General features: G+C 36.8%; 3 protein-coding genes across 5 annotated transcripts in view; 2 read left to right on the top strand and 1 right to left on the bottom strand.

The window, feature by feature from the left end:
• senp7b (SUMO specific peptidase 7b) overlaps positions 1-3,176 on the bottom strand; it is a 43,157-nt gene extending 39,981 nt beyond the window's left edge. The window contains exons 1-2 of one of the 2 annotated variants that reach the window (XM_051909535.1): positions 2,988-3,176; positions 1,162-1,266 (exon numbers count right to left, since the gene is read on the bottom strand). In XM_051909535.1, coding sequence (XP_051765495.1) covers positions 1,162-1,266; positions 2,988-3,029 — 147 coding nt within the window. In that variant the 5' untranslated portion in view covers positions 3,030-3,176. The remainder of the gene's footprint in view (positions 1-1,161; positions 1,267-2,987) is intronic. The other variant, XM_051909536.1, reaches the window with a different exon arrangement.
• Positions 3,177-3,739: 563 nt separating this feature from the next.
• si:dkey-222p3.1 (uncharacterized protein LOC100007529 homolog) lies at positions 3,740-10,578 on the top strand. Of its 2 annotated transcripts, none has more exons than XM_051909538.1 (4): positions 3,740-3,888; positions 4,766-4,806; positions 4,911-4,982; positions 9,447-10,578. In XM_051909538.1, exons 1-4 carry the CDS (start codon positions 3,857-3,859, stop codon positions 9,566-9,568), a joined length of 267 nt encoding a protein of 88 aa, XP_051765498.1. In that variant the 5' UTR covers positions 3,740-3,856; the 3' UTR covers positions 9,569-10,578. The 2 variants fall into 2 exon arrangements, with proteins under 2 accessions (XP_051765498.1, XP_051765497.1); XM_051909537.1 differs by having other exon boundaries at positions 4,911-5,249.
• Positions 10,579-12,873: 2,295 nt separating this feature from the next.
• Positions 12,874-25,405, top strand: LOC127520259 (leukotriene B4 receptor 1). Its single transcript, XM_051908214.1, has 8 exons — positions 12,874-15,555; positions 15,666-15,986; positions 16,064-16,210; positions 16,284-16,387; positions 16,577-20,714; positions 21,210-21,410; positions 21,561-21,604; positions 22,303-25,405. The coding sequence occupies exons 5-8, from the start codon at positions 20,043-20,045 to the stop codon at positions 22,544-22,546; spliced, it is 1,161 nt and encodes a 386-aa protein (XP_051764174.1). The 5' UTR covers positions 12,874-15,555; positions 15,666-15,986; positions 16,064-16,210; positions 16,284-16,387; positions 16,577-20,042; the 3' UTR covers positions 22,547-25,405.
• Positions 25,406-25,740: the final 335 nt, after the last annotated feature.

Raw genomic sequence — 25,740 nt, 5'->3', positions numbered from 1 at the left:
TTTTTGAATTGATGAACGATAAAAACAATGACAGCCAATCAGAATCCATCCTGCTTTAAAGAGCTTGAGCATTTAAAGTGGCAGATGACCAAAAAAAAAAAAAAAAACTGCAGCGTGCCCTTAGATAAACAGAACAATATCGTGCTCTGGTGTGTACACTTATATAGTTATAGTTATCATTATAGCTATCTTTATAGTTACTGTTCTCGGCCTTGGACAGAAAATTTTTATTGGCTGATTATATGGACATTTGCCTATTCTACATGATGGCATATATATGGGGGGGTTGCAAGTCAAAAATGGCAAAATATTGTTTTTTTAATTGTTTTAACCATTTTAATCACAAATCACTGGTCAGGAAATTAGCAAGAATTGCACAAATACTGCAGATAAAGTAACTTCATCAACAGAATAGCCTTCCCTAACTTGCAGACAGCTTTTTGCAGGAAGAAGAGTCAAATGTTTTTTCCACTCAATGTTAATGGCTTCAAACAGTTCATGAGTAGTTGAAAAATGTATCCCAGTTCGTTTGAGTTTAATGTGAGACCAATTATTCACTATAGGGTTCAAATCTGGACTCTGACAGGCCAAAACTTGAGCCTGAAGGATTTGTACTCAAGTCACTTCTTGGTTGTCTTTGCAGTGTGGGCAGGGCCTTTGTCTTGTTGAAAAATAACATCTGATCATTCCTCTTTATATAACAGCTTTTCATTTGTGGGAAGCAAGCCATTCTGTAAAATTCTCCTGTACTGCAAAGCATTAAATTACTTTTCACAGTGAAGTAGCAGCTCACCAATAGCAGCAGCTAAAAAGGCTCCCCACACAATGACGCAGTCTCTTTCTTCATGCTTCACTGTGCTAGAGATACATTCATTATTATATTTCTCAGCAGATTTTCGAAGACAGTGCTCTGGAGAATCACCATGCAACTCATGTTTCATTGTGATTCATCACTCTACACATAACTTCCCATATTCTACCCAAAACTTCATTCTGTCTTTGATGTTTTTCTGAGCCAGCAATGACTTTTTAAGTAGTGCATTTGCTTAAATTTTGCTAATATCCTGACCAATAATTTGTGGTTAAGACAATTAAAAGCTTAGTGTTAAGTCATTTTGGGCTTGGCCCATTTTTTTTTGTGCCAGGAATGTAGACTTTTACCTTGTTTGAGTTGCTGTCCTGCAGTCGAGAAAGCGGAGACTGCATGTCAAGACTGCATGAATCCGACGGCTGCTTCTTTTTGGGGATTCTGAAGGGGACTGCCATCTAGAACAAATTAAAGTCACAATGAAATCAAAATAGACAATTCTTGTTTTTTTATGGAATATTGCAGTATTTATTATAACATATAACATATGATTTATCTTTTATCATAATTTTTTTTTTTAATTCATGTGCCCTCATAATATTTAATCAAAATCACTTCCCCTCCCTCTTGCAGCAACATCTCATCTCTTCTCTGATGATGCGTTTACTGGCGTGAGGGCGGGGCAACCTGTCACTCACATGAGATCCACCAATAGCAAACCACAACCATCTAATCAATTCCTTATGGACAAAATCAAGACCCACCCTACTTTTTTTTTTTTCCTTGTTCGAGAAGCCATTTCACTTGGATATACGTCACAATAGGGAAGAAAAAAATCAGTTTCATGCAATTTTAAATAAATGTTAGGATATTCAAAGTATAATGTATTTGTTGCCCAGTCCAGTTTAAACCATAATAAATGAACTTAATTCACTATAGCATACAGTGTGTACGTTTGGAAACGTTTAAAAATATATTTTATTTATTTTCTTAGTGTTTCCCAAAACTTTTTTGACGACAAACTAATATTATATATATATATATATATATATATTTTTTTTTTTTTTTTTTTTTTTTTTTTTTTGAATTTTCAGCATGGTTAATACTGTTACAGTAGCCAGTAATTACAATGACTTTCAAAATAAAACAGATTTAAGTTTTAAAAATAAAATATGATTATTTTTTTCATGAATAAAAATAAAAACACAGAAATTCTGCTATACATGTCATTTATGTAAATTGACAAATTACACGCATTTTATATTTCTCTGGGGTTTTATCATTACTAAAAAGACTGAATCTGCTAACTATCAATTAAAAAAACAGTTAATGTGATGAACTACATATATTGTTTGAAAATAAATTCTGAGAAATAATCAAGCATAATTTGTTTTTGCATAATAATTTGTAATTTGTATAATTTGTTTTCAGATTTTGTAACTAATGCAATAACATTCAAAGAAACCTTAATGAGACATATTTCTTACATGCTCTATAATTTATTGATTTACATAAATGACACACATGGTACAAATGTATATATATACTATGCATGTCATTTATGTAAATTCACAAATTGCACATATTGCTTTGAGGTTTTCTCATTAAAAAGCCTAAATGTGCTTTACAAAGTGCTAAAATATCATTAGATTAATCATGATAATGGCAGCCCAAATATGTTTAGATCACATTTGCTATATAAACCAAGTTTTATATGCAAAATTTAAATCTTTCCAAGTAGTTCAGATTGGGAATCACTGTTTGATCTTTTTGTCTTCCAAAATTATTATTTATGAGTATGACCTCATATTAATTTAGAAACTAGATGTTATACGTGTACCTACTTTACTTGTAAGTGAACATCAGTGAAAAGCTGTGAAATACATCGAAATAATCCAGTAGTTAACGTAAACGTCCTCAAATACTTAATTTTAATGTTTATATCAATAATCAATAATCACTTATCAATGATCAATAATCATACAGTCAGATTAAAAGATAAAACACCATGCACGAGATATAATGATTATAATATAGTGTCTATAACCTCAAGGAACCATGAACGTGATTAATGTCAATCAGTTTAAGCGTTTAGCATTGGTTGTTGCACTCCAGGGCCATTAATATTACACATCTGAGCTGATATTGGTCTTATAAGCTTGGTAAACGCCATACTTACAGCACACACCTGTCTGAGACTCGCTCTATAAATATCAGGCATGGGCTTTGAACTGGTGAAGGCACTGATAAATCATTCTCTTCAGCAGAATAGCAATGAGTGCACTAAGAAGTGAGCATCCCCCTTTCTGTTTATGTGCGACGTTCTTCCCTTTCTTCTTCTTCTTCTTCTGCAGTTGGCGGTTGTGGAGCAGAGTAAATACTCGGGATCATAACAGCGCCATCTGGAGTACAGTTTATGACAATTTCAACAAAACAAAGACGAGTCAGGTCAATAAGAGAGACTATAATATATTAGTATATTTTAGTATATTCTATAATAGATTAATATATTTTGAAGAGCTTAACAGATCCAGACAAAAATCAAGAATGAATTATCTGTTTCATATGAATGATCTACCCATGTCAATAATGATATATAACATAATTATATAGAGGCATCTTTAGTGGAAATGGTGGTGTTATTGGTTTTATTATTCCAGTTTTGTGTTTTTGTAGCGTGTGGCTCATCTGTTTTATTATACTGCTTTTAGATGGAGGTAAGCACCTTAAAGTACAGATATGATTTGAAAATGAAACTCGTTGAGCAAAATACAAACGAAGCAAATAACAAAGACCAATGGTTCTACACAATAGTTCTACACAAAACGTATAGTGTATTATTTATATATTTTGATTTGTTTTTATTAATATTTTTATTATTTATTTTTACATGACAACAAATGTATATTTAAAACAATTTAAAGAAAATGACAGACCTTTAGTGAGGCAAGAGCTGCGCCTGCGCAGTGCGCAAAAAAGATGGATAAGCGTCTTTGTGTTATTTCAGCTGAAATTTCTGCTTAACTTCTACAATAACTATCAGTTTACATGATTATAAATTTGTACATCATGACCAGAAGGTACGTGGTGATGAAATTGTCGTCGCATAGCAGTAGACATCTTTACATCTTTAATCTTTATTCTGGCCTTAAGGACAAAGGCGCACTATCAAGATTAGCTGAGGCTTTGTGCTAGCTTCGCTTTAGACAGTATAAATTTGTAAATATTGTTAGATTTGCATTGAAATGTGTCCTAAATATTCCCAGGAACCGATAGATGTAATTTCCATTTATTTATTTTCCCAAAATTGTCCGTCGATTTGTGCAGATAGTTAGCATTTATATAAATAACGAGCTTGCCAGGCTAGTTGAACATAAACAAAACAGGAATTCATAAAAAAAAAAGTAAATAAAAGTAAATCAAGTGTTACTGCATATATTTATGTCTATATTATATACTATATTATATAATCTTTGACGTTCTGTTGTGTGTGTTATATAACGTCAAACAGTGCACCTGTTGCAGCTAATTCCAGTTCAATTTAAGTCAGTAACGTTAATTGTATTATATAATGTAAGAATCTGGTTTAAAATTATCCAAATGCATCATTGTCCATTACCATTGGTATAAATAGATATAAACGTCCAGTTCGTTTAAAGCGACCCAGAATTTCTTAATACTTCAGTATCTTCACACTTCTACAAATGATTCGAATATAAACTGATGTCAATATAAACTGCACTACTAGCGGTTTCATCACTCACTTTTGTCATCATAAATGACATTTTGTTGACCTCTGTGTCGCTGTAGTACCTGTTGTTAAAGTCTGTCAGTCCCCTCGGGAAAAGAAGAAATTAACTAGTACCCTGAGGCATATCTTTAGTGGGAATAGTAGGTTATCACAGTGTTAGTGGTTGTATTGTTTCTGTGTGACTATTTTTGTGTTTGTTTTTGCAGTGTGTTGCTCATCTGTTTCTTTATACTGCTTTTGAATGAAGGTAAGCACATAAAATTGCAGCTATTATTTGAAACACATTAGTTAACTTTAAAGTTAACAATGAATTTGTCTTTTACATGTTCCTTGTCTTATTTTACTTTTCAGTGTTTGCAAAGGAAAGCGTCCCAACAGTTCAGGGTTTTATCGGCGATTCGGTCGTTTTGCAGTGTCATTCTGGTAATGTACAACTTAAATCCATTACAGCACACTGGAGATATAATGATATCAAGAATGTTTACGACATAGAAGACGGCAAAGTGTCGATTGTGGATCAAGACCGAGTGTACAGAGACAGAACTGAAATGTTTCCTGCAGAATATATGAAAGGAAACTTCTCCCTCAAACTCGGGAAACTTCAAAACACTGACGGAGGGTCGTACTGCTGTTTCATCGCTAACATCGCTTACATTAATAAACAGCAGTGCACACAGCTTCAAATAAAAGGTGTGATGAAATGGTTGCCATAATTAGCTCCCATTATTTATGTTAAAAATCAATAATTGGTATTCATGACAAAATGTGAACTAAAGGTGAAGTGTGTACTTTACTGTCCTATTTTAATGTGCAAAGACAAGTGCACAATAAGCAGTTCGTAGATTAATGCGCTAAAGATTTTAAACACTGGGCATATACACACACCGATCAGGCATAACATTATGACCACTGACAGGTGAAGCGAATAACATTGATTATCTCTTATCACGGCACCTGTTAGTGGGTGGGATATATTAGGCAGCAAGTGAACATTTTGTCCTCAGAGTTGATGTGTCAGAAACAGAAAAAATGGCACGCATAAGGATTTGAGCGAGTTTGAGCCAAACTGTGATGGCTAGACGACTAGGTCAGAGGATCTCCAAAACTGCAGCTCTTGTGAGGTTTTCCAGGTCTGCAGTGGTCAGTATCTATCAAAAGTGGCCCAAGGAAGGAACAGTGGTGAACCGGCGACAGGGTCGTGGGCGGCCAAGGCTCATTGATGCACATGGGGAGCGAAGGCTGGCCCGTGTGGTCCGATCCAACAGACGAACTACTGTAGCACAAATTGCTCAAGAAGTTAATGCTGGTTCTGACAGAAAGTTGTCAGAATACACAGTGCATCACAGTTTGTTGTGTATGGGGCTGCATAGCCACAGACTAGTCAGGGTGCCCATGCTGACTCCTGTCCACTGCCAAAAGTGCCAACAGTGGGCACGTGAGCACCAGAACTGGACCACAGAGCAATGGAAGAAGGTGGCCTGGTCTGATGAATCACGTTTTCTTTCACATCACGTGGATGGCCGGGTGTGTGTGCTTCGCTTACCTGGGGAACACATGGCACCAGGATGCACTATGGGAAGAAGGCAAGCCGGCGGAGGCAGTGTGATGCTTTGGGCAATGTTCTGCTGGGAAACCTTGGGTCCTGCCATCCATGTGTTACTTTGACACCCTTTCATGGAAACTGTATTCCCTGGTGGCTGTGGCCTCTTTCAGCAGGATAATACGCCCTGCCACAAAGCAAAAAAATGGTTTATGAATGGTTTGAGAAGCACAACAACGAGTTCGAGGTATTGACCAAATTCCCCAAGTGTCCGTTCTTCGTACGTTGCTAACTCAGTTAGCTGGATTTGATTGATGACAATTTGGTATGATCTTGGATTGTTCAGTTTTTTGACGCTCATCCTGGGGTGCTTCAGCGTCTGGCAGCACTCATGCGTCTGTTTTTTGAAGCCAGCTTCTGCACCTAATGCACATCACAAGGTCTCAACTTCTTTGATTCAACTTCTTTGGCCTGTTCCGAGTGGAACCTGTCTTGGAAAACCTCTCACTATGACCCTGACCCAATCTTCTTATAGTCTAGGCCCTCTTTGTGGAGAGCAACAATATTAATTCTTAAATCCTCAGAGAGTTCTTTGCCATGAGGTGCCATGTTGAACATCCAGTGGTCAGTATGAGAGAATTGTACTCAAAGCACCAAATTTTAACTGTTCTAATACAAGATATGCAAATTTGTATTGTCCTATCAAGCAGACAAAAACATGAACATGATGAATAGGACATGTGGCTTTGCATGGTTAAAAGATGTAGAGCTGTTATCACTTAGGGTGTACTCACTTTTGTTGCCAGCTATTTAGGCTGTATGTTGAGTTATTTTCAGAGGACAGTAAATCTGTACTGCTATACAAGCAGCACATCGACTACTCTAAAATATATACAGTTTCATTTCTATAGTATTGTCCCTTGAGAAGATATACTAAAATAGTTACTGAAATGTGAGGGGTGTACTCACTTTTGTGAGATACTGTAGTTCAACGATTTGGTGTTTACCGTAGTTCAAACGAACATTCGCAAACTGCATCGCGAACTTGTGTGGTTGGAACAACAGCTCCCGAGCTGTGGTTAGAACCGTAGTTTTTTGTTTTTATGACGTGGACTTAATAAATCCTTATCTTGAGCAAAATAAGCAAGCTGACATTAAGTACAATGTATATATTTTATTTCGAATATATACAAATGTCATTTACATATTTTAGATTTTAAGCACTGTTTTTGAAGAGTGAGCATGTGCGTACGTGCTCTAGTACGTAAGAACGAGCCTGTTATTGAATCTGGAAATAAAGCAAAATGACCAAGAAAAATGAGAGTTAGTCCTCAGATGCCATGTCCAAAAATTTATAGCAAAATATCTAGCATTAATTCGATCTCAAACAGATTCATTTAAAGAAGTTATTACTCAGCCAACTGCGTGACATCATTCACCAACGTGGTTGAACGACAGGTTTGTGACAATACGGTTTCGGTAAACAGTCGTGACTAGCTGGTTGATTTGTTCAACGATACATTGTACTATGGTAGTGAAGCAGCGAGTTACGTCGTTGTACGGGAAACGCACCCCTGGACTTGCTGTCATAGCAACAGGTCCGTGAGTTATAACCTGCTCGGGAGCAAGCTTATTTCATGTAAACAGGATTAGATTGCATCTTTTTAAGCGGAGGTGATGCTTAAAGTCTGTCCCAGCCACTGCTACTTTCTTACAAGAGTACCCTAATGTGAACCAGCGACAATAATAATGATTTAAAAATAAATTTACAAATAATATTATAATGTTGTGTATTCTATCATAATATAGACAGCCAGTTTTACTCATTGAGAGATTTATTAGTCAAGGAATAATTGCCTAATAATTTAATTGGAGTCTTACACACGATATATTAGTCTGTCTATGCTGTGCATGCATTAATTTGAACTGTGACAGCTATTATGGGAGTGGCTTGATGCAGCGCAGGAGATGCAGATAACTTGATCTTAAATGTCAATAACCAAACAGATCTTGCCCCCCATTGACTACCATAATATTTATTTTTTTCCTAATGGGGGGTGGGATCTGTTTGGTTACAAACATTCTTCCAAATATCTTCTTTTGTGTTCAGCAGAACAAAGAAATCCATACAGGTTTGGAACTACTGAGGGTGAGTAAATGATGACAGAATTTTAATTTTTGGGTGAACTATCCCTTTATCAAATCACAGATCCTTGATTTTTGTTGCATTTTACAAACTTTTCTGGTTTTGGGGTTGTAAAAGTATAAGAAGTTTGTACAATAGGAAATAAACACAAGCAAACAGTTCAGTACAAATGCAACGCTCTAGTTATAGCACAGGATTCTCACCTAAAAAAAACTCTTAACACTACTAAAAAACTATTTTTAAAAAACTATGCGCAAACTGAAAATGCGCAAACTGAAAATGGCTGAAAAAGGCTCTCAGCCAATCAGAAAAAATAAATATTATGGTAGTCAGTGGGGGCCAAGATCTGTTTGGTTACTGACATTCAAGATCAAGTTATCTGCATCAAGCCACTCCCATAATAGCTGTCACAGAACTAACTGTTGTGTAAAACAAAATAACAGATCTGTCAAAAAAAAAAAATTATAAAACAAAATAATACATCTGACAAACAAAATAACAGATTTTAAAAAATAACTGACAAAATAAATTATAAAACAAAATAACAGATTATAAAAGAAAATAACAGATCTTACAAATAAAATATTTCCCAAAACAAAATTAAAAATATCAAGGAAAAACAAAAAGACTGTATCAAATTGAACTACAGTTGATTCACGAGTTCACATGTACATATAATTCAAGAATAAAAGTTATGCGTATTTGGCGTGCTGTCCAGGGGGAGGGCTCCGAGCTCGGAATATTGGCCCGAACCCAGAGTACTCCACCCGGTGTGGTAAAAATAGATAGAACTAGAAGTGAGGAGATGGGGTGGAGGAGGGATGCTGATAAACTCTCAGAAGAACAGAGGTAAGTCTGTATTTATACCTCTTGTTATTGGTTGAGTTGAATAACTGAATGCTCTCCACCTGTGCTAATCAGGATAATTATCTGAACCTGCTCCTCCTGAATCTTGTTAATAAAACATCATCTAGTTGGAAAACAGGAGGTGTTGCGCAGTTGAAATGTTTGTGAAACCTGTTTTGGAAACAATTTTTTTTCGCTTTCATTTGGTATTGCTTGTGGCGCAGAAATTACACACTTCTCCTCTGGAGTTTTAGTGCATTTGCTAATGATCGTACACACTGTGAAGTGCAGCGAGTCTGTACTAGCCTTCATGCTACACTTTTTTCATTCTTTTTTAATTGTTTTTGTGTTTTAGAGAAACCAAGGGGAATCCAAGAGAAACCAGACTCAAACCGTGGTGTTGAATCCAAAGCAGAGAGGATTGTCTCTCTGTTGTTCCATTTCTTCGCTGTTTCTATTTTGCTATGTGTGCTTTAAGAGCAGAGCTACAGCGAGCTATTACTGTTACAAAATATGTTGAATTAGGACTGTTACCTAGTCTGTTCTCACTTGACCAGAGTGGGAACCGCAAAATTATCTTGTATGTAGTTCATTAAGATGTAACCGAGACACATTTAGACACATACAACATATCTGACATGTTATAGATCTCAAGTCAGGGCAGATTCAGTATAGATACAGTCTGTTCACTGGGCTGCACTTTAGATACCTCCATTCAGCTGGAAAACACTGAAAATGCGGCTTTCCAGAACATTTCCAGTGGACAAAAACAATAAATGTTGGTTGTAAAAATGGCATTAAAGGGATAGTTCACCCAAAAATGCAAATTCTGTCATCATTTACTCACCCTCAAGTTGTTCCAAATCTGTATAATTTTCTTTGTTCTGGTGAACACAAAGGAAGATATTTTGAAGAAAGTTTGTAACGAGGCCACTTTGGGGCACCATTGACTCCCATAGTAGGAAAAAAACTACTATGGAAGTCAATGGTGCCCCAAAACTGTTCAGTTTAACACATTCTTCAAAATATTTTCCTTTGTGCTCAGCAGAACAAAGAAAATTATACAGGTTTGGAACAACTTGAGGGTGAGTAAATGAAGACAGAATTTGCATTTTTTGGGTGAACTATCCCTTTAAGACTTCACAGCCTCGTTTCCATTCACATCAGTTAAAATATGCCATCTACCCTGACAAGGTCAATCACTTGAGTTTTTCAGTAATCTTGAAAATTTTATTGCAGTGCTTTTGATAATGCTTTTGTCTTATAGTTGAATTCTATATTCTTTACAATGTATAAACTACTTTTATTTATATATCTTGTTTAATTTAAAATAATTTATTTTATATTTAATTTATTAAGCCTATTTATTTTATTTAACGGGTAAAGTTACACTTAACTTATTCAAACATTTGTTATGTAAACCTGTTAAAACTTGTTGTGTAACAGTATGCTGTCTGGAGTGCAAATAAATTTGTTCTTGGAACTTGTCTGTTTGTCTGTTTTTTTTTTTTGGTTTGTTTTTTTCCCTTTCTTTTTTCTCAACTGTCGTTTTGACAAAATTATAACCGCATAACATTTGCAGGTACAACCAAATAAAAAGGTGGGGTCAAGATTGACAGTCTGACCAAGAACTGCCACATTTATAAAGGCGGATGCACGCTGCGAATTTGGCCACGATTTGGTCGTCTGAGACAAATTTTGAGAATCCTAAAAGATTCCTATAATCCTAGGCAAAAATCTATAGTCTTTGATCGCTAGTTTGACATATTCACCGACAGCCGATTGATGACCGTTGCGATCAAATTTTACCTGCCAGTGTCAGAAGATTTGGCGCACAGTCCTGCAGTGTGACTTCTCCTATGACAAACGTCAAATTGTTTTTGTTTTTCAAGATAAGCCGTGATCAAAATTAACGCTAGAGATTTCTTTGTTAGCCACCATTTCAGTCCCGCGTGTAATGCAGCTCACAGTCACCGAACGTGTGTGGGTTGATAATGTAAAACTCCGGACAAGTTTGCGTGCGCGCATCCGTTTTTAACGTGTCTTGACTGTCATACAGTCTGACATATAGGACAGCTGTATCACAGTGTGACATGAGGATCATGTTCGTATAGTCTGACAAGGAACAATCGTAAAGGACTATTAGAAATCGCACAGTGTGCACCCGGCTTAAAGCCCGGGATACACTGCACGATTTAGCAATCCTATAAGATAATTACAAATCGCACTGTGAGACATGGATCTAAACTTGGGTACGACGAGCATGTAGACTGTACGATGATGACACCTATGACTCGTAGGTTACGATGCAAGTTTCTATAGAAGAATAAAATGTCATCAGCATGCGCTAGTGGTTAACAAAAAGACCATGTTGAATCACACTTTGGCAGATGTAGTTTTTATGTGTGCTGAAAAAAAAAGGAAGCGGCGAAAGAATAAGGGAAAAGAGCAGTTTTAAGTTTTAGCGCCGTGTCGTGTTGATTTCATGTCACATTTTTATTGGCTGGTCAGTAGACGTAGGTCGTAGCAGCAAACACTGTGCGTTGATCATGCTGAATTTCTGACACTTTCAGAAAATTATCGTAGACTATCTTTGGTCGCAAGACCTGGAAAACAGCCATCTTTGAACCTCTCTCACTGTACGATATAGGACCACCGATTAAGAGCCACGATCACAGAAACCGCCACAATTGTTTCACGATGGCAATCTTTCGTCTGGGACAGCCAAAAATCGTGCAGTGTATCCCGGGCTTTAGAAGAGACCATCTGACTGACATGTAGAGGTTTTACATGTCACATAGGAGCAGATTAATCTGAAATAGAGGATGTCACAATAATAGCCTCATGTCTTGATGGTATGTGGAACCTCCATTTTCATAGAGTAGCAGTTTTGTTAATTTAATGTGTTGTGTTCAAGAATAAATAGTCCACTCTTATTTAATTTCTTCTTCCACCTGCAGTATCATCATCCATCAGTCTGTTCCACATGAAATTGTCCAATAATAGTAGGGGGATAAAGTAAGTTGGTCAACATGGCAACCACTCTTAAAACCGACTTGACTGGAGTCTTCATCTTATATGTTTACACATTTGTATTTGTCAAAACTACTTCTCCTGTCTTAGTGCACCTTCTATTTATGGATCAACATTTATCCAATATGGTGCTATTTGGTATTTTTGACAAATATTCACTGTCATTTTAATTAACTCTGTAGGCCTACTGAAAAATCAAATCACCTTTAGTAGAAATCAAAATGTTTAAATGTCCATAACTGATAATTTTAAAGAGCATCACAATTAGTTTATATAGTTCAAAGGCATTACCCCAATTATGGTATTGTCCCTGTTAAAACACTACCATTGTGTATCATTTTGTTTCAAAATGAGACTTGGAATATGTTTACATGGCAACAATGTACTAAAAATAGAAAAGGTTTTCCTTTGAGTTTTTTCATGTACGAAAGTCAATATTGTGAAAATGATCCCCGTTCACACAGATTTGTGAAAACGACTAAAAACCCTGTATTATGCTGCCAGGCCAGTAGTTGGCAATGTCACTTTGTAAAGAAACACTATGAGCCTATAGACTGAACACGTCATGTGCATGCGCATGTGCAAGTTTTTTAAAATGATACATTTATCATTTCCATCTAAACTACAAAAACAAATCTGTGAAAATGTGACATCATGTGCATGCACATTTACGTGTTCAGGCTTTAGGTGTGTAGTGGTTCTTTACAACGCCAACTACTGGCCTGGCAGCACAATACAGTGTTTTTAGTTGTTTCTGTGGATCCATGTGAACGCAGATTGCTTTGACAGCGTTGTCGTCTATACGTAAAAAAACACTAAGAAAAAACTTTTCGATTTTTATTACATCATTGTCATGTAGAGATTGTCCAGTTTATTACATTGTTAATATTATAGTTTTATTTGCAACACTTGACATTAACAGAATTGGCAATGACAATGTTACAGGTTTCATCCTTTATTCAAACATTGATGAATACAAAGTGTGTGTCTGGAATATAATGTATGTAAAGGTGCATAGAACTGCACTGGGTATAGTGGAAACACAACTGAAAAATAAAGATTATATTTTTAAAAAAAATGCAGTTGATAACTTATATGAGGGGCTGGCAGTGAAATACTGATGAAAAATTCACATGAGAGGAGGACTTTTAGGACTTCAGTCACCTGTAACACTATCAGATCAGTTCTGATCAGTTTGAAATACAGAGGACTAACATGCTGTTTTCTGTAATCTAGTAGAGTAAAATGTACCCAGGATGACAGTACTCCATGCACAGATACTTGAAAAATGTATGGTAATGGAGTAAAATCGTCCAACACAGGCCGATTAAAGAGATCAGGGCCCGTATTTTTAAAGCTTCTAAGAATCCTCTCAAACAGCTCCTAATTTGGCTTAAAAATTTCTATTTTTTATTTACCATGCTGTTAATGTTGTACTTGTACAAAAACACTGTTTTTTCATGCACCTGTCAATTTTGATATTTTGCGCTTTTTGGCTTTTCATAAAGTGTTTTTTTTTCAGACTGGTGGAAAGAAAACATCCAAAATACACTTTTAAGTGTATCTTGTATAGCACTTTATCTATTTGTGTCTGTAGATTTCAATTACAGTATATATTTTTAAAGGCTGTTTTCTCAAAATGAGTTTTTTTCTCCTGCTCTGAGTCAGAAATCTCCACTTCAGAAGAACTTATATACACCAAACTTTACAGTTTTATTCCTATCTATATTCTGAAGGTTTTTACAGAGGAATTTGATGATATATTATTTGCATAATCATAATCATAACGCAGAACCTTTGTTTTGTCCGACAAAGCAGTCAGGGGAGTTAGTAGATTAATGTTGGTGGACATGAACTTGAAAAATGGTGTGTACTGACGTCTTTCCACGATTGAAACAACATTCCTTATGATGTTCATTCATGTTTATTTGTTGCTATAAATTAACTAGTAGGAAGAGATGATCGGTTCGTGAGCCGCATGAATTGAGGTGCTACAGCGATCTGTCACGACACATTAAAGAGCCACAAAATGGTATTTATTGTTTCAGTTTCTTTAAACATTAGAAAATTTGAAATTTGAGACTGTTTCATATCAAAAGTAACCTGCTCTGTATTGTATTTTTCACTGCATGAGAACATGATAGGCTTGTTCGACTTCATGCAACGCTGACCGATGCCATCTTTGAAACGCCTCTCGGGCATTCAAGTGCAGCTCTTATCTCTTTGAATGGGGAAACATCAAATTCTCCAAAGCTGTTTGCCAAGCTTTCGATTAAATTTCATATTTGAAATCACCAATGAAATCTGACAACAACTGTTTCATAAATTTTGTTTCTAAACGCTCGAATCATGACAAAAAAATCAAGGTTGTATTTTCACAGAATATTCTTTACATTATGTAGGATGATTTTATGTAGAAAACAGTGAATCACGAAAAATGACTTTAGCTAGGTTTTCATAGGCGGGGTCACATATTAAAAAACTTGTTTTGTAGTAAATGTCTTTAAACATACGCTTCGCTGTTTCGTTGCTTTTACACGGCTTCAACCAGCAGATGTGCTCAGTTTAAGAGCTTCATGAATCATTTGCGAATCATCATGGCTCATTTGATTCAAAGTTTCAAAAAGTCTTTCTTCTCCAATAACAATGGATTTCACTGTGTTAAGGTCTACACACCATGAATGTTTCTAGTATGCGTTCGAAAGCGTCCATTACTGTCATCTACAAAACTCCTCGACCACTAGTGCAAAGTGTTTATGCTCAAATTGCACATCCCAAACACGGTATTTGGTGAACAACTTCTTCTGCTGTGTGTGGGCAGGGCAAGTTTCATTGAAAAGAGAGAGAGAGAAGTGTGCAAGGCTCAGTTCCTGTGGTAAAATAAAATGGAAATGGCACATTATAAAGCTTAATGGCCATTGATTTTTCTACAGCAGTCTACTGAGTGTTGTACATCACAAATATGGAGTTTTGTGATTCATGTAATTTTCAAGATGAATGTAAATTAAAATCAGAATGTATCAAATTCAATTTCATGTCATTTAGATATTCATTGGGGAAATGACTTTTTAAATAAATCTATAGGTATAGTCAGTGGTCTTTTATTAAATTTTACAGCCTTTGTGTTTACACACCAATATTAATGTTAAGGTCAATCTTCAGGCAATATTTGACTGTAGTTTTTGTACTGTAACTGATGTCACTTATAGATGTAATAATGATGTTCTCACGTGAGGCGTTAAAACAAGTGTGTTGTGTGTGACCTGTTAATGTGACTTCCGCTCATTGGCTGGTTTACAATCGCCCTCTCTTGGTTTCAGATCTCCAAAATACATTTTCATCTTAAAAGCCTTTTTGAAAGCAACCAGATTTCATCATGGTAATGCATTTTAGTTGTGGAAACAACACAAAGATCATACAGCATCTATTCTGTAAGTGTAATTTATTGAATATCTTGATAGATTTATTGTATAATGTTTCCTAAGAATCCTATTTTTTTTTACTGCTTTATGCATGTTTGATTTATTTATTTTTATCACAGGTCTACTAGTATGGTGTCAAGCTGTAGAAACAGAACTTACGAATTTGGGAGAAAATGTGACCATAAACTGTGATCTTGATGAAAAGGAGATTTATTGGATGGTACTGAAACCACCAAATCGTCCAGTTATGATATTACGGTTATTTTCAACTTCACCAACTCCTTTTTACTATGATGTAGGATTCAGAACCAAATATTCAGCGCAACCAAAACATTGTCTATTCATTAAAAATGTCACTCTTGATGAGTTAGGCATTTATTACTGCATGACCACTGAGGCACCTCCAAAATTCAGCAACGGCACAAGACTTCACATCATTGGTGAGTGAGCATTCAGTGATCATGCCAGATGGATGTTCATTGCTTTAGTTATTTAAATGTTTGATTATTTTGAACAGAACAAACTCAATTAACTGAGTGCCGGAACAACACTTTTGAGCAGAATCATACCGTGGTGAATTATACTGAGCAGATTCAGAGACCATGGAACATTATTATCCTCATATCTGGTCTGATGCATGGTGTTCTGGTCATTGTTGTCATTGGTGAGTTCCTTTCATTAATATAATTTAATTGAATCTATTCGTAAAATATAACCGCAGTTCTCTTCTCTTGTAGGTAGTGTATGTTGCTACTCTGGAAAAAATTTAGAACATCAAGAGGTAGATTTACAACAGACTCATTTTATTCCTTTGGAACAACTTCAAGAGTCAGAGACAATGGTAAAAAAAAAAAAAAATTTTTTTTTTTTTTTTCCATGTACATTTATTTAATTATTCATTTCTTTTCATATTCTTTGCTGATTTTTATTAATCACTCTTTGGAACTTATACACATACATACTTATACACATTGAACAGATGCACATACATTTATAAATGCTAATACTGGTTGCCTTGTTGCTCTTTCAGTATACTGAGGTGGTCTTTTCTTCGATATGTGAAGAGTTTGAACAGAACCGGTGATTTTCTGCCACAGCCCAAATCATAAACAGAAAACATTGTGCCTGACCTTATTTTAGCAGGTCAGCTTTGTTTTAAATATAAAATTTCATAGCATATGCTTACTTACATAATGAATAAAAAGATGATAAAAAAAAATGATTATTTTAATTTTTTTTAGTAAAAAATAAAAAAACATCCACCTACTAGATGATGGCTAGCCAAACTCTTCTCTGCAGATCAAGTGTAGGCAGTGTGGTTGGCTTCAAAGAGTTCAGACAAAATCAGTAAAGTTTTCCACATTGGTCACCTGATCACCAGTGAATCGCAAAGCAAGGTGGTTTAACCTTTAACAGTATGAAGTTAAAGTATATATATATATATATATATATATACTTTAACTTCATTGTGAATGGTAAGAACCAAGTAAAAATGCTATCTCTAATCTACATGGAGAAGCAACAATAATCATTCTATCAAACTGTTAAAAACCCTACTGACTGCACTGCCATTATTTTCCATTTGAGGTTAAAAAAAATTGTGCGGTGGCGATATGTCTAAAGCGAACATGAACTCTGCTCAAGGGTAAACCACCTGTCTAGAAAAAAATTAGTCCATATGAGTCTTTTTTTTTTTTTTGTCAAGTGACCAACTCATGCAATAAACTTCAACTTGAACTGTACCAACTGCAGCTTAGTAAAGCAAAGTGTTTAGAAAAATAACATGCTGGCCTACACAAACAAGCAAACACTCTGAAATGTTCATCATTCTGCACAACATAAACTGTGAAGATATTTATTACATTTTTACAAAGCATGTGAAATGCTTAATGACATGTAAAAACTCATATAAAGGAAGCTGCAAAATCCTCATGTTGCTGTCCTTCACACAACAAAGCCGCACCATGTACAGGAAGTCAGCCTGAACTCTGACCACATTTGGGCTATTTTGAATGGTAAGAGCCAAGTAAAAATGCTATCTCCATACAACTCTAATCATATGAAACAGGTTACATATATTTAAACATTTAGCTAAAAAAAAACTTTCAAAGTTGAAGCCTTCTTTCCATCTACTACAATGCAGTACTGTCATTGGCCTCCAGGGGGAGACAGGAGCCATCATCTATCCATCCATCCATTTTCTAAACCACTTATCATTATGTACACAGGGATGCTGAACCTATACCAGCATCTCATGCCATAGACATTGAAACACCCTGAACGGTCGTCTAGACGGAGCCATCAAGTATTAAAGTATGACTTATCTGCATACCCTTACGAAAAAGAGTATACCAAAAAATACAAACAAAAATGTAAACACAACTACAAGCCAAGTATACTTAAAGGGATAGTTGGACTAGGTTAAGAAAGTTGTAAGCCAATAACACCTTGATATCACTGAAACACTTACCAAGTTCAGTCACCAGAAAGTCACCGCTGGCAGAGACCCCCAAAATGTGTAAAGCCGTAAGTGAATACAACCAGTGGCAACATACTTGGAAGAAAAAAGGCATTACACTTTTTATTTTTTTAAAGTCACCATGAAATTAAAATTGGCCATTCATATGTTTTTCAATGGAATATTAAAGTATTTATTATAAATTATGTAAATTTGGGTTGTGCATTTCACTTTCTATAATTTGAGGAAGACTTCTGTGAATAAAAGGAAGTGCTATTTTTTTCTTCTAGTTTATGTAATAATTATTTTAAAGAGGATCAGGGATTTCTCCTTATCATAACATGATTTCCTCAAAAGTGTACCTTTGTACCTTTGGTCATGAACACAAGTATAACAACTCACTGTAATCCTAAAACTAGTTCTTAAACTAAAACGCCTTGAAGTTACTGTTTTTCTTGTTCTCCACACCAGTCCTCTGTTACCAACTAATGTCAACTAATGGCTTACAACCAGTTGCACTCTGAAGCTAAGCGGGGTTGAGTCTCATCAGTACCTGGGTGGGAGACATTCTTGGCAAAACCAAGGTTGTTGCTGGTGTAGGTGATAGGAAGGCCAGTAGGAGGTCCCCACCCTGACACCTGCATGGTTTGTACTATCCCAGTATGCTCCTGTCCAAATGGTGGTTTTGTAATGGCCTGTATGTTTGGGTGAAGTCCACAAGACAGAAGGGTATCCCAATTGTGATATTTGGTTTTAGAATGGTGTACTTATGCCAGGTCTTATTCACGTGGTCTCCACAGAGGACAGCATACCCTCATACTGGTGCTCCTGGAGACCTACTGTCTTGCAAAGCTTAGCTTCAACCCTAATAAAACACACCTGAACTAGCATGGTTCTTTAGAAGCACTTGAAAATTACTGCCAGGTGTAAAACTTTGCAGGACAATGGGTCTTCAGGAACAGGGTTCACCCCTGCATTACAGCACAATTTGGAACAAGTCCTTTAGTGTACCAGGACACTATCCTGTAAAAAAAAAAGGCACTGTTCTTTGGAAGAGATTCTGACTCTCAGAGAAAATCCTTGTCACTGAGGCAGTACCCCTAAAGATAACCTTCGTAGCTTATCAATGCTTAAAGTGTGCAGATTAGAACCTTATATGTATACATTTGGCAGACACTTTTGTCCAAAGCAACTTCAAGGTATACATTTTATCAGTTCATGTATTCCCTACCAGTGATCCGTCCAGATTGTTTTCCAACCTTGGCACCAGCATCCCTGCGACCCAACATAGGTCATGCAGTTTGGGGAATTGGTGGTTGTATTCCCTGGGCATCAAACCCCATGACTGGTGTTGCTAGCACTATGCTGTAATGTTTGAGACAAAGGAACTTTAACTTTATCACAGTGTCTATGCTTTATGAGAGCGGTATGACAAAAGACATAGAACCCATTATAATAAGTGATGCTGTCTACACTGGATGTTCTGTGGCGCGACAGTAAACTGATGCCATGTTCTGTTTCTCATGTACTCTAAGAGCTTGCATGACTTCTGACACAAAGGATAAATAAATTTGCAACGGTTACTTTGCTGCATCCAGTGTAGACAGCCTCAAGCTGTTGCGGCATGACATGTCAACGGTCACGTCAAGTGTAGACTTGTAAGGTAAATAATATGCTCCCTTTACGGGTGGATAAGGTACAATGGTGTTCCCTTGTGCTTACTACCCCAGTGACACGCTAGTGTACTCCTAAAATAATCTTTTTCCACATTATCTCTGACAGTGTGTGTTGTAAAAAAAAAAAAATCCCAATTGTTTTCTTTCTGTCTGTGTAACATGTCAGTGGTTCTTTGACAGATGGTTGGCATTGAATTTGTTTGCTATGACAGGCACGTCTAGTCGAACAGGAAACAAGTTCAGATAACGATCACATTATGCAGTCTCCATTATGCACTTTGGTAAAAATTTGTTTTGGTAATTCATCTGGAAAGCTATCAATGTATATGTGCTCTAATGCACAATAAATAGTTTGGTGTCTAATGATGTTGCTGCTGGTGCCATTTTGGAGTCGAGAGTTACTCAGACGACAGTTGTTCTCTAAGAAGGTAACACTCTCCTCTCGCAGTCCATCTCATACCATGTCAATCCACCTTCTATTCAACACCACCAATTCTGTAACAAACAATGTTACAGATACTGATATAACCGTGAGTATTGGTGCTGGAGGGATCATAGGAGCTCTGATCCTCTGCCTTCTCTTACCTATTGGCATCTCTGGAAACCTCTTGATCATCTGGAGCATCCTGACTCGAACTCGCCACCGTTCCGTCACCACCCTCCTGATTCTAAACCTAGCCTGCGCGGATGGATTCCTGATGTTTTTATTGCCCTTTTTCATTGTTTATTTGGTAAAACACAGCTGGATCTTTACCCTGCCACTGTGCAAGATTCTGTTGTACCTCTGCAGTACCAACATGTACGCTTCAATCCTTTTGATAACACTGATGAGTCTGCACAGGATGGTGGTTGTCGTGTGGCGGAAACATGCTGGTGTTCTGACAGACCGGAGGGCACTCATTCGGGTTTTGGTGGGACTGTGGATTCTTGCCCTCTGTATTTCAGTACCTAATTCGGTTTCCTGGACCACTTTCAGGAGAAAGCAAGAGCCAAAGTTTGTAGCATGTGCTTGTAAACATTCACAGCCACGGGATGTAAGTTAAGTTTGCCTGATAAATAGTTTTTAATAAATATAAACAAATAGTAAATAGCAACAATTAAAATGCATGTACACACATGAGGGAGTAACTGTTAAAGTAGCAATGCAACTAACTTAATTGTGTGACACAATAGCTCAGTTCTTTCTTGTAACTTTGCATGTAACTACCTATTTTTAGTAGTGGTTGTGTTTATTTAGGATGGTTTCAAATGAATTGTACTTGTAGCCTCACAACTGAGCTTGCTGATGCAATGGACCTGGTTAGCTTCTGTGTTATAAAAAGGTAAACATAAGGCTAAATTCTATCTTTTCCTACTCAGAAGACTAAAATCAATGCTAATGACACAGTAAACATCTGCTCCAACAATAGACACACATGACTTTCATAAAAACAAGACTTTTAGAGAATGAATAGACAAACTCTATATCTGAAATGAAATCATGTTAAATTATTCTACACATGCTGTCATATGACCTCACTCTGATTTAGGTGATACTGCAGCACTGTTTGGAAATTCTGTTGGGTTTCTTGATGCCATATGGACTGATCATAGGCAGCTACGTGTGTGTCCTACGCAGAATTCGCAAGACCCGGTTTCGTAGGCACATCCGAAGTGAGAAACTCATCCTGGTAATTGTCGTCTCCTTCGGCCTGACCTGGCTGCCCTACCACATCATGAATATGGTGGAGGTGTGTGTAACAAAACCCCTTAAAGGTCCATGGCTTCAAAATAAATAAATTAAAGCCAGTGAATCAGCAACATGCAGTTCCTTAGTTTGAAATAAAAATAAGAGAAATTTAAATTCCTCAATTCTCAATCTCATTGTTTTTCCTGAACAGGTGGCTGGTGCTTTTCTCCCAGAAGATTCCCCTGCAAAAGCCAGGTGGGTAACTAAAACTAATGCCCTGTTTACACTGGGTGTTGTAATCAGTGTCTTTTGTCCACTTTCAACCACTTCTGTCCTGATTTTTTTGAGGGGAGGGTTTATGGGCGGGTAAATTTTTTTTTTTTCAGATCTTGCGATCTAATGGACAAAATAAGCTTGTGCAATTTACATATGAACTTGAAAGGAGATGACAGAAATACATACAGAGAGCATCAGCTTTCATTTCTGCTCTGATAGCCACAAGACCACGCCGAACACGGTGAGTGTGTGTGTGTGTTAGAATTCAGGAATGGTGAGTGAACATTGTGCTTGGTACATTTTTCATCTTCGAACCAAAATTGGGACTTCAGCCGACAAAGTTTAAATGCAGTCTGGCTAGCGGGCTTCCCATAATGCTTACACATTAGGTCAATTTGTGGCCGTTTGAACGCATTTGATCACATGAGCATCTAGACTACAAAAGCAATGCGGTCGAATACATATTCGACTACCTCTGGAAAGTGGACAAGCTCAAAAAGTTTTAGACCCCTTTTGCACCTGTATTTAGCATCGTCCACTTGTGATCCGATCGACAAAATCGCTTTTTAATACCAGGTGTAAACAGAACCTAAAAACATTCACAGAGGGAAATGTCATTCTGGATCCTTTTATTGTGTTTATCTAATTTAATAACTAATTTATCTTCATCCTCACAGACTCAATCAAATCTGGATATCTGTCCGGGGCTTCGCCTCCACTTTCACCTTCATCAGCAGCTCTATAAACCCTGTTCTTTACACTTTTGCTGGGAAGTCCTACATTAAACGTGAGGGTCTGGCCTTCATGGCACGGCTGTTTGAGAGCTCAGGGATTGAGTCCTCACGAAAGATCCGGCAGAGTCAGAGCAATCAAGAACAAGAGAAGAAAGAAGAGGTCGACCATCTCAAAGATGGAATCTGATTTCACAACTAGCGCTAATGCTAGTTTGTACAGTAAAGTACAGAAATGGAAAAGGACCTCAGCATAAACTTGCAGACTGCAGTGGGCTCTCAGCTGGAAAGTTATGTCTTGTTTGGGTTGTTTTTTAATCTTGGCATTTGCAGTGTGTTTTATGCATTTCTGAAAGTTAGACTGAATGATGCTGTCCCTGCTGAAAAATCCAGCATAAACCAGCATTAATTTCATGCTGGTCCAGGCTGGTTTATGCTGGTTAGTCAAGTCAAGTCACCTTTATTTATATAGCGCTTTTTACAATGCAGATTGTGTCAAAGCAGCTTTACAGTGATAACTGGTATATCATTTTGGCTGCACAGCAGCTCTTAAAGAAAATGTGTCATTGTCCAGCTTAAATAAATTCAGTATTGATTCATTCTGTTGTAAGGATCAATAGTTATTAATTTAGTTAATTTATCTATATCAGCACTGGAGTAAACAGTGATATCATCATCCAGCTCAGTTCAGTTCGCATACAATGCAGGCAGATCAAAACATTGTTGAATATCAAGTGTCCCCAACTAAGCAAGCCAAAGGCGACGGCGGCAGGGAACCCAAACTCCAACAGGTGACATTAGGTGGCAAACAGGTGTTAAAATGGAGAAAAAAACCTTGGGAGAAACCAGGCTCAGTCGGGGGGCCAATTCTCCTCTGGCCAACAGCGAACAGTGCATGATTATGATTCAGGCAGCTTTCTTAAGTCCGATTGGGATCGCAACAGTCAAAGTCAAATTTATTCCAGTTCTGTCTAGTTGAGGATTGTATTCATCACGCCGGTATGGGACGGTTTGTTGAGGATCTGTGCCACTGGCTGTCATGTCGATGAGGCCTTCACAGGGGATGATCTAGTTGACACAATCTCTGCTGACACTTCAGAGCTGAGTTGTCGTCGCGTCTAGGCGCACGTCCTCAATCTCACCTGGATACAGCCTGGATCCGGCTGACTACGGTAAACCTCTGGATAAACAGAGAGACTAATATTAGCAGAGATGCCATTCTTCTTCTGATGTAACGAGTACATCTGGTGTAATAGGAAGTGTTCCCGGTTCCAGCTGACCTAATTTATGCAGCCTAACAATCCTTTAACAGATGTGAAAACATCAATTGATAATGTGTATGCCAGGGTAAAGAGATGCATTTTTAGTCTAGATTTAAACTGACAGAGTGTGTCTGCTTCCCGAACAATGCTAGGAAGTTTGTTCCAGAGTTTAGATGCCCAATTGGAGAAGGATCTACCACCTGCGGTTGATTTTGATATTCTAGGTATTATCAACTGGCCTGAATTCTGAGATCGCAATAGACGTGAAGAACTATAATGCATTAAGAGCTCGCTCAGGTACTGGGGAGCTAAACCATTTAGTGCTTTGTAAGTAATTAGCAAGATTTTAAAATCTATACGATGTTTAACAGGGAGCCAATGCAGTGTTGACAGAACTGGGCTAATATGGTCATTCTTCCTGGTTCTAGTAAGAACTGTAGCTGCTGCATTTTGTACGAGCTGTAGTTTGTTTATCAAGCGAGCAGGGCAACCACCCAGTAGAGCATTACAGTAATCTAGCCTTGAGGTCATGAACGCATAAACTAACTGTTCCGCATTTGTCATTGAGAGCATATGTCGTAGTTTAGATATATTTTTAAGATGGAAGTTAGTGCTGGTTTAGTGCTGGTTTAGCTGGTGGACCAGTATAGTCAAGCTGTTCTCAAGCAAACCGAAGCTGATGAAGCTGGCTCGCCAGTCTTGCGGGGTTAAGTGTGAGTAGACCAGTTGTCTGTATGCAAGCAGTGTTTTGGTGACAAGCATTGTTTTTGTTTGCATATTTCTATATGTAACATATTAATGATGTAAATGAATAACAATATAAGATTAGAACATATGATTTATTGTAATATATAATATTACATATAATTATAATATTGTAATATTATAATTTTGTTATTTCTTTTGCTCCCTCTTTTGAAAGTAGAACTGGAGAAAAAAATAGTTTTAGTTATTATTATTTTATTGATCAATGTCATCTGAAGTTTTGAATAACAAAGTAAACATTCTGTAAAACTGGTTAACATTTTAAAGGATTTGTCTCCTGTTTCAAAGGATCTGCACACAAATCAGTTCAAATAGCTTGTGTACACTGCAAAGCAAAAACATTTAGAGATATGAAAACAAAGAAAAATGCCAAATAACAGAATAATCAGCATAATCATAAGCAGTTTGTTCAATAACATGGGTTATGAGAAGAGCTCTTTCAATGGGACAGTTAATAGCAACTTGATAATGAAAGCTCAAAATTAAAATTTGCTGTTTTTAAAGACTTTCATGCTCAATTGGGAACTTACGTGTCATCATCCGGCTATTAGTCACTGATTCCAAAAAGTGTACATAGTAAAAGGTGTCAATGCAGTCAAGAGTATGAAATTTTGTAGACAATAGTGATAGCAAGTACTTTCAACAATTGCTGAAAGACAGTTAATTCAATCAAAGTCAAGGTCCAAGTAAGGCCCAACTAAAGGAAACACTAATCATCAAAATGGTGACAGACTTCAACAACTTTTATACGTGTACCATATGAAAGAAATAAAGCCAGATGTTTTTGGAGTTGCAATGATTTTATTTGCTGTTGATTAAATATAAGGCTTATTGTGCTGTCTGCTCATCTCTTCTCTTTTTTTCCTGTTCTTGTTGTTCCTCTTATCTTCAGTAATTCTGCTTGTTAATCATGGTTGTCATCACTAATGGTCAATCATCACTTGTAAAGTGATGATTTAAGAGTCAGAACTGAACAGTGATCGTTTAACACTGAGGATTTTGCTCTGCCAATAAACATGTAACCTGCATCATTTGGTTTTCTTTATTAAATAACTTATTAAAATTAATTGGATAATTGTCTTTATTTTATTATGATCTTTATTTAACTATGACTACACACACTAAGAAATGTGATATGTAACACATACACAAGCTCTGTTGTGGTCTTGCTGGGATCATACCAGCTTCCAAAAGACGACATATGCTGATCCACCAGCACAACAGCTTTCCAAGCTGGTTCCGGCATGCAAAACATATCTTAAGCTGGACCACCAGCACACCCGCTTCCCATGCTGGGGATCTAGTAACCAGCATCCCATGTTGGGGAACAGAAAACCGTCAACCAGCATCCCATGCT

The sequence above is a fragment of the Ctenopharyngodon idella genome, chromosome 10, assembly GCF_019924925.1.
Source record: "Ctenopharyngodon idella isolate HZGC_01 chromosome 10, HZGC01, whole genome shotgun sequence".
NCBI classification, from domain to species: domain Eukaryota; kingdom Metazoa; phylum Chordata; class Actinopteri; order Cypriniformes; family Xenocyprididae; genus Ctenopharyngodon; species Ctenopharyngodon idella.
Note: the sequence above shows the minus strand (reverse complement) of the source record. Positions and strands in the feature narration are given on the sequence as shown.

What these genes read in the sequence shown, in the direction of transcription:
- LOC127520259 (XM_051908214.1), top strand. Translation starts at nt 20,043, where the DNA reads ATGATGTTGCTGCTGGTGCCATTTTGGAGTCGAGAGTTACTCAGACGA. An exon ending in ACATCATGAATATGGTGGAG is followed by an intron (nt 21,411 to 21,560) that starts GTGTGTGTAACA and finishes TTTCCTGAACAG; the next exon opens with GTGGCTGGTGCTTTTCTCCC. An exon ending in GATTCCCCTGCAAAAGCCAG is followed by an intron (nt 21,605 to 22,302) that starts GTGGGTAACTAA and finishes TCATCCTCACAG; the next exon opens with ACTCAATCAAATCTGGATAT.
- si:dkey-222p3.1 (XM_051909537.1), top strand. Translation starts at nt 3,857, where the DNA reads ATGATTATAAATTTGTACATCATGACCAGAAG. An exon ending in TTGTACATCATGACCAGAAG is followed by an intron (nt 3,889 to 4,765) that starts GTACGTGGTGAT and finishes TTGTTTTTGCAG; the next exon opens with TGTGTTGCTCATCTGTTTCT. An exon ending in TATACTGCTTTTGAATGAAG is followed by an intron (nt 4,807 to 4,910) that starts GTAAGCACATAA and finishes TTTACTTTTCAG; the next exon opens with TGTTTGCAAAGGAAAGCGTC.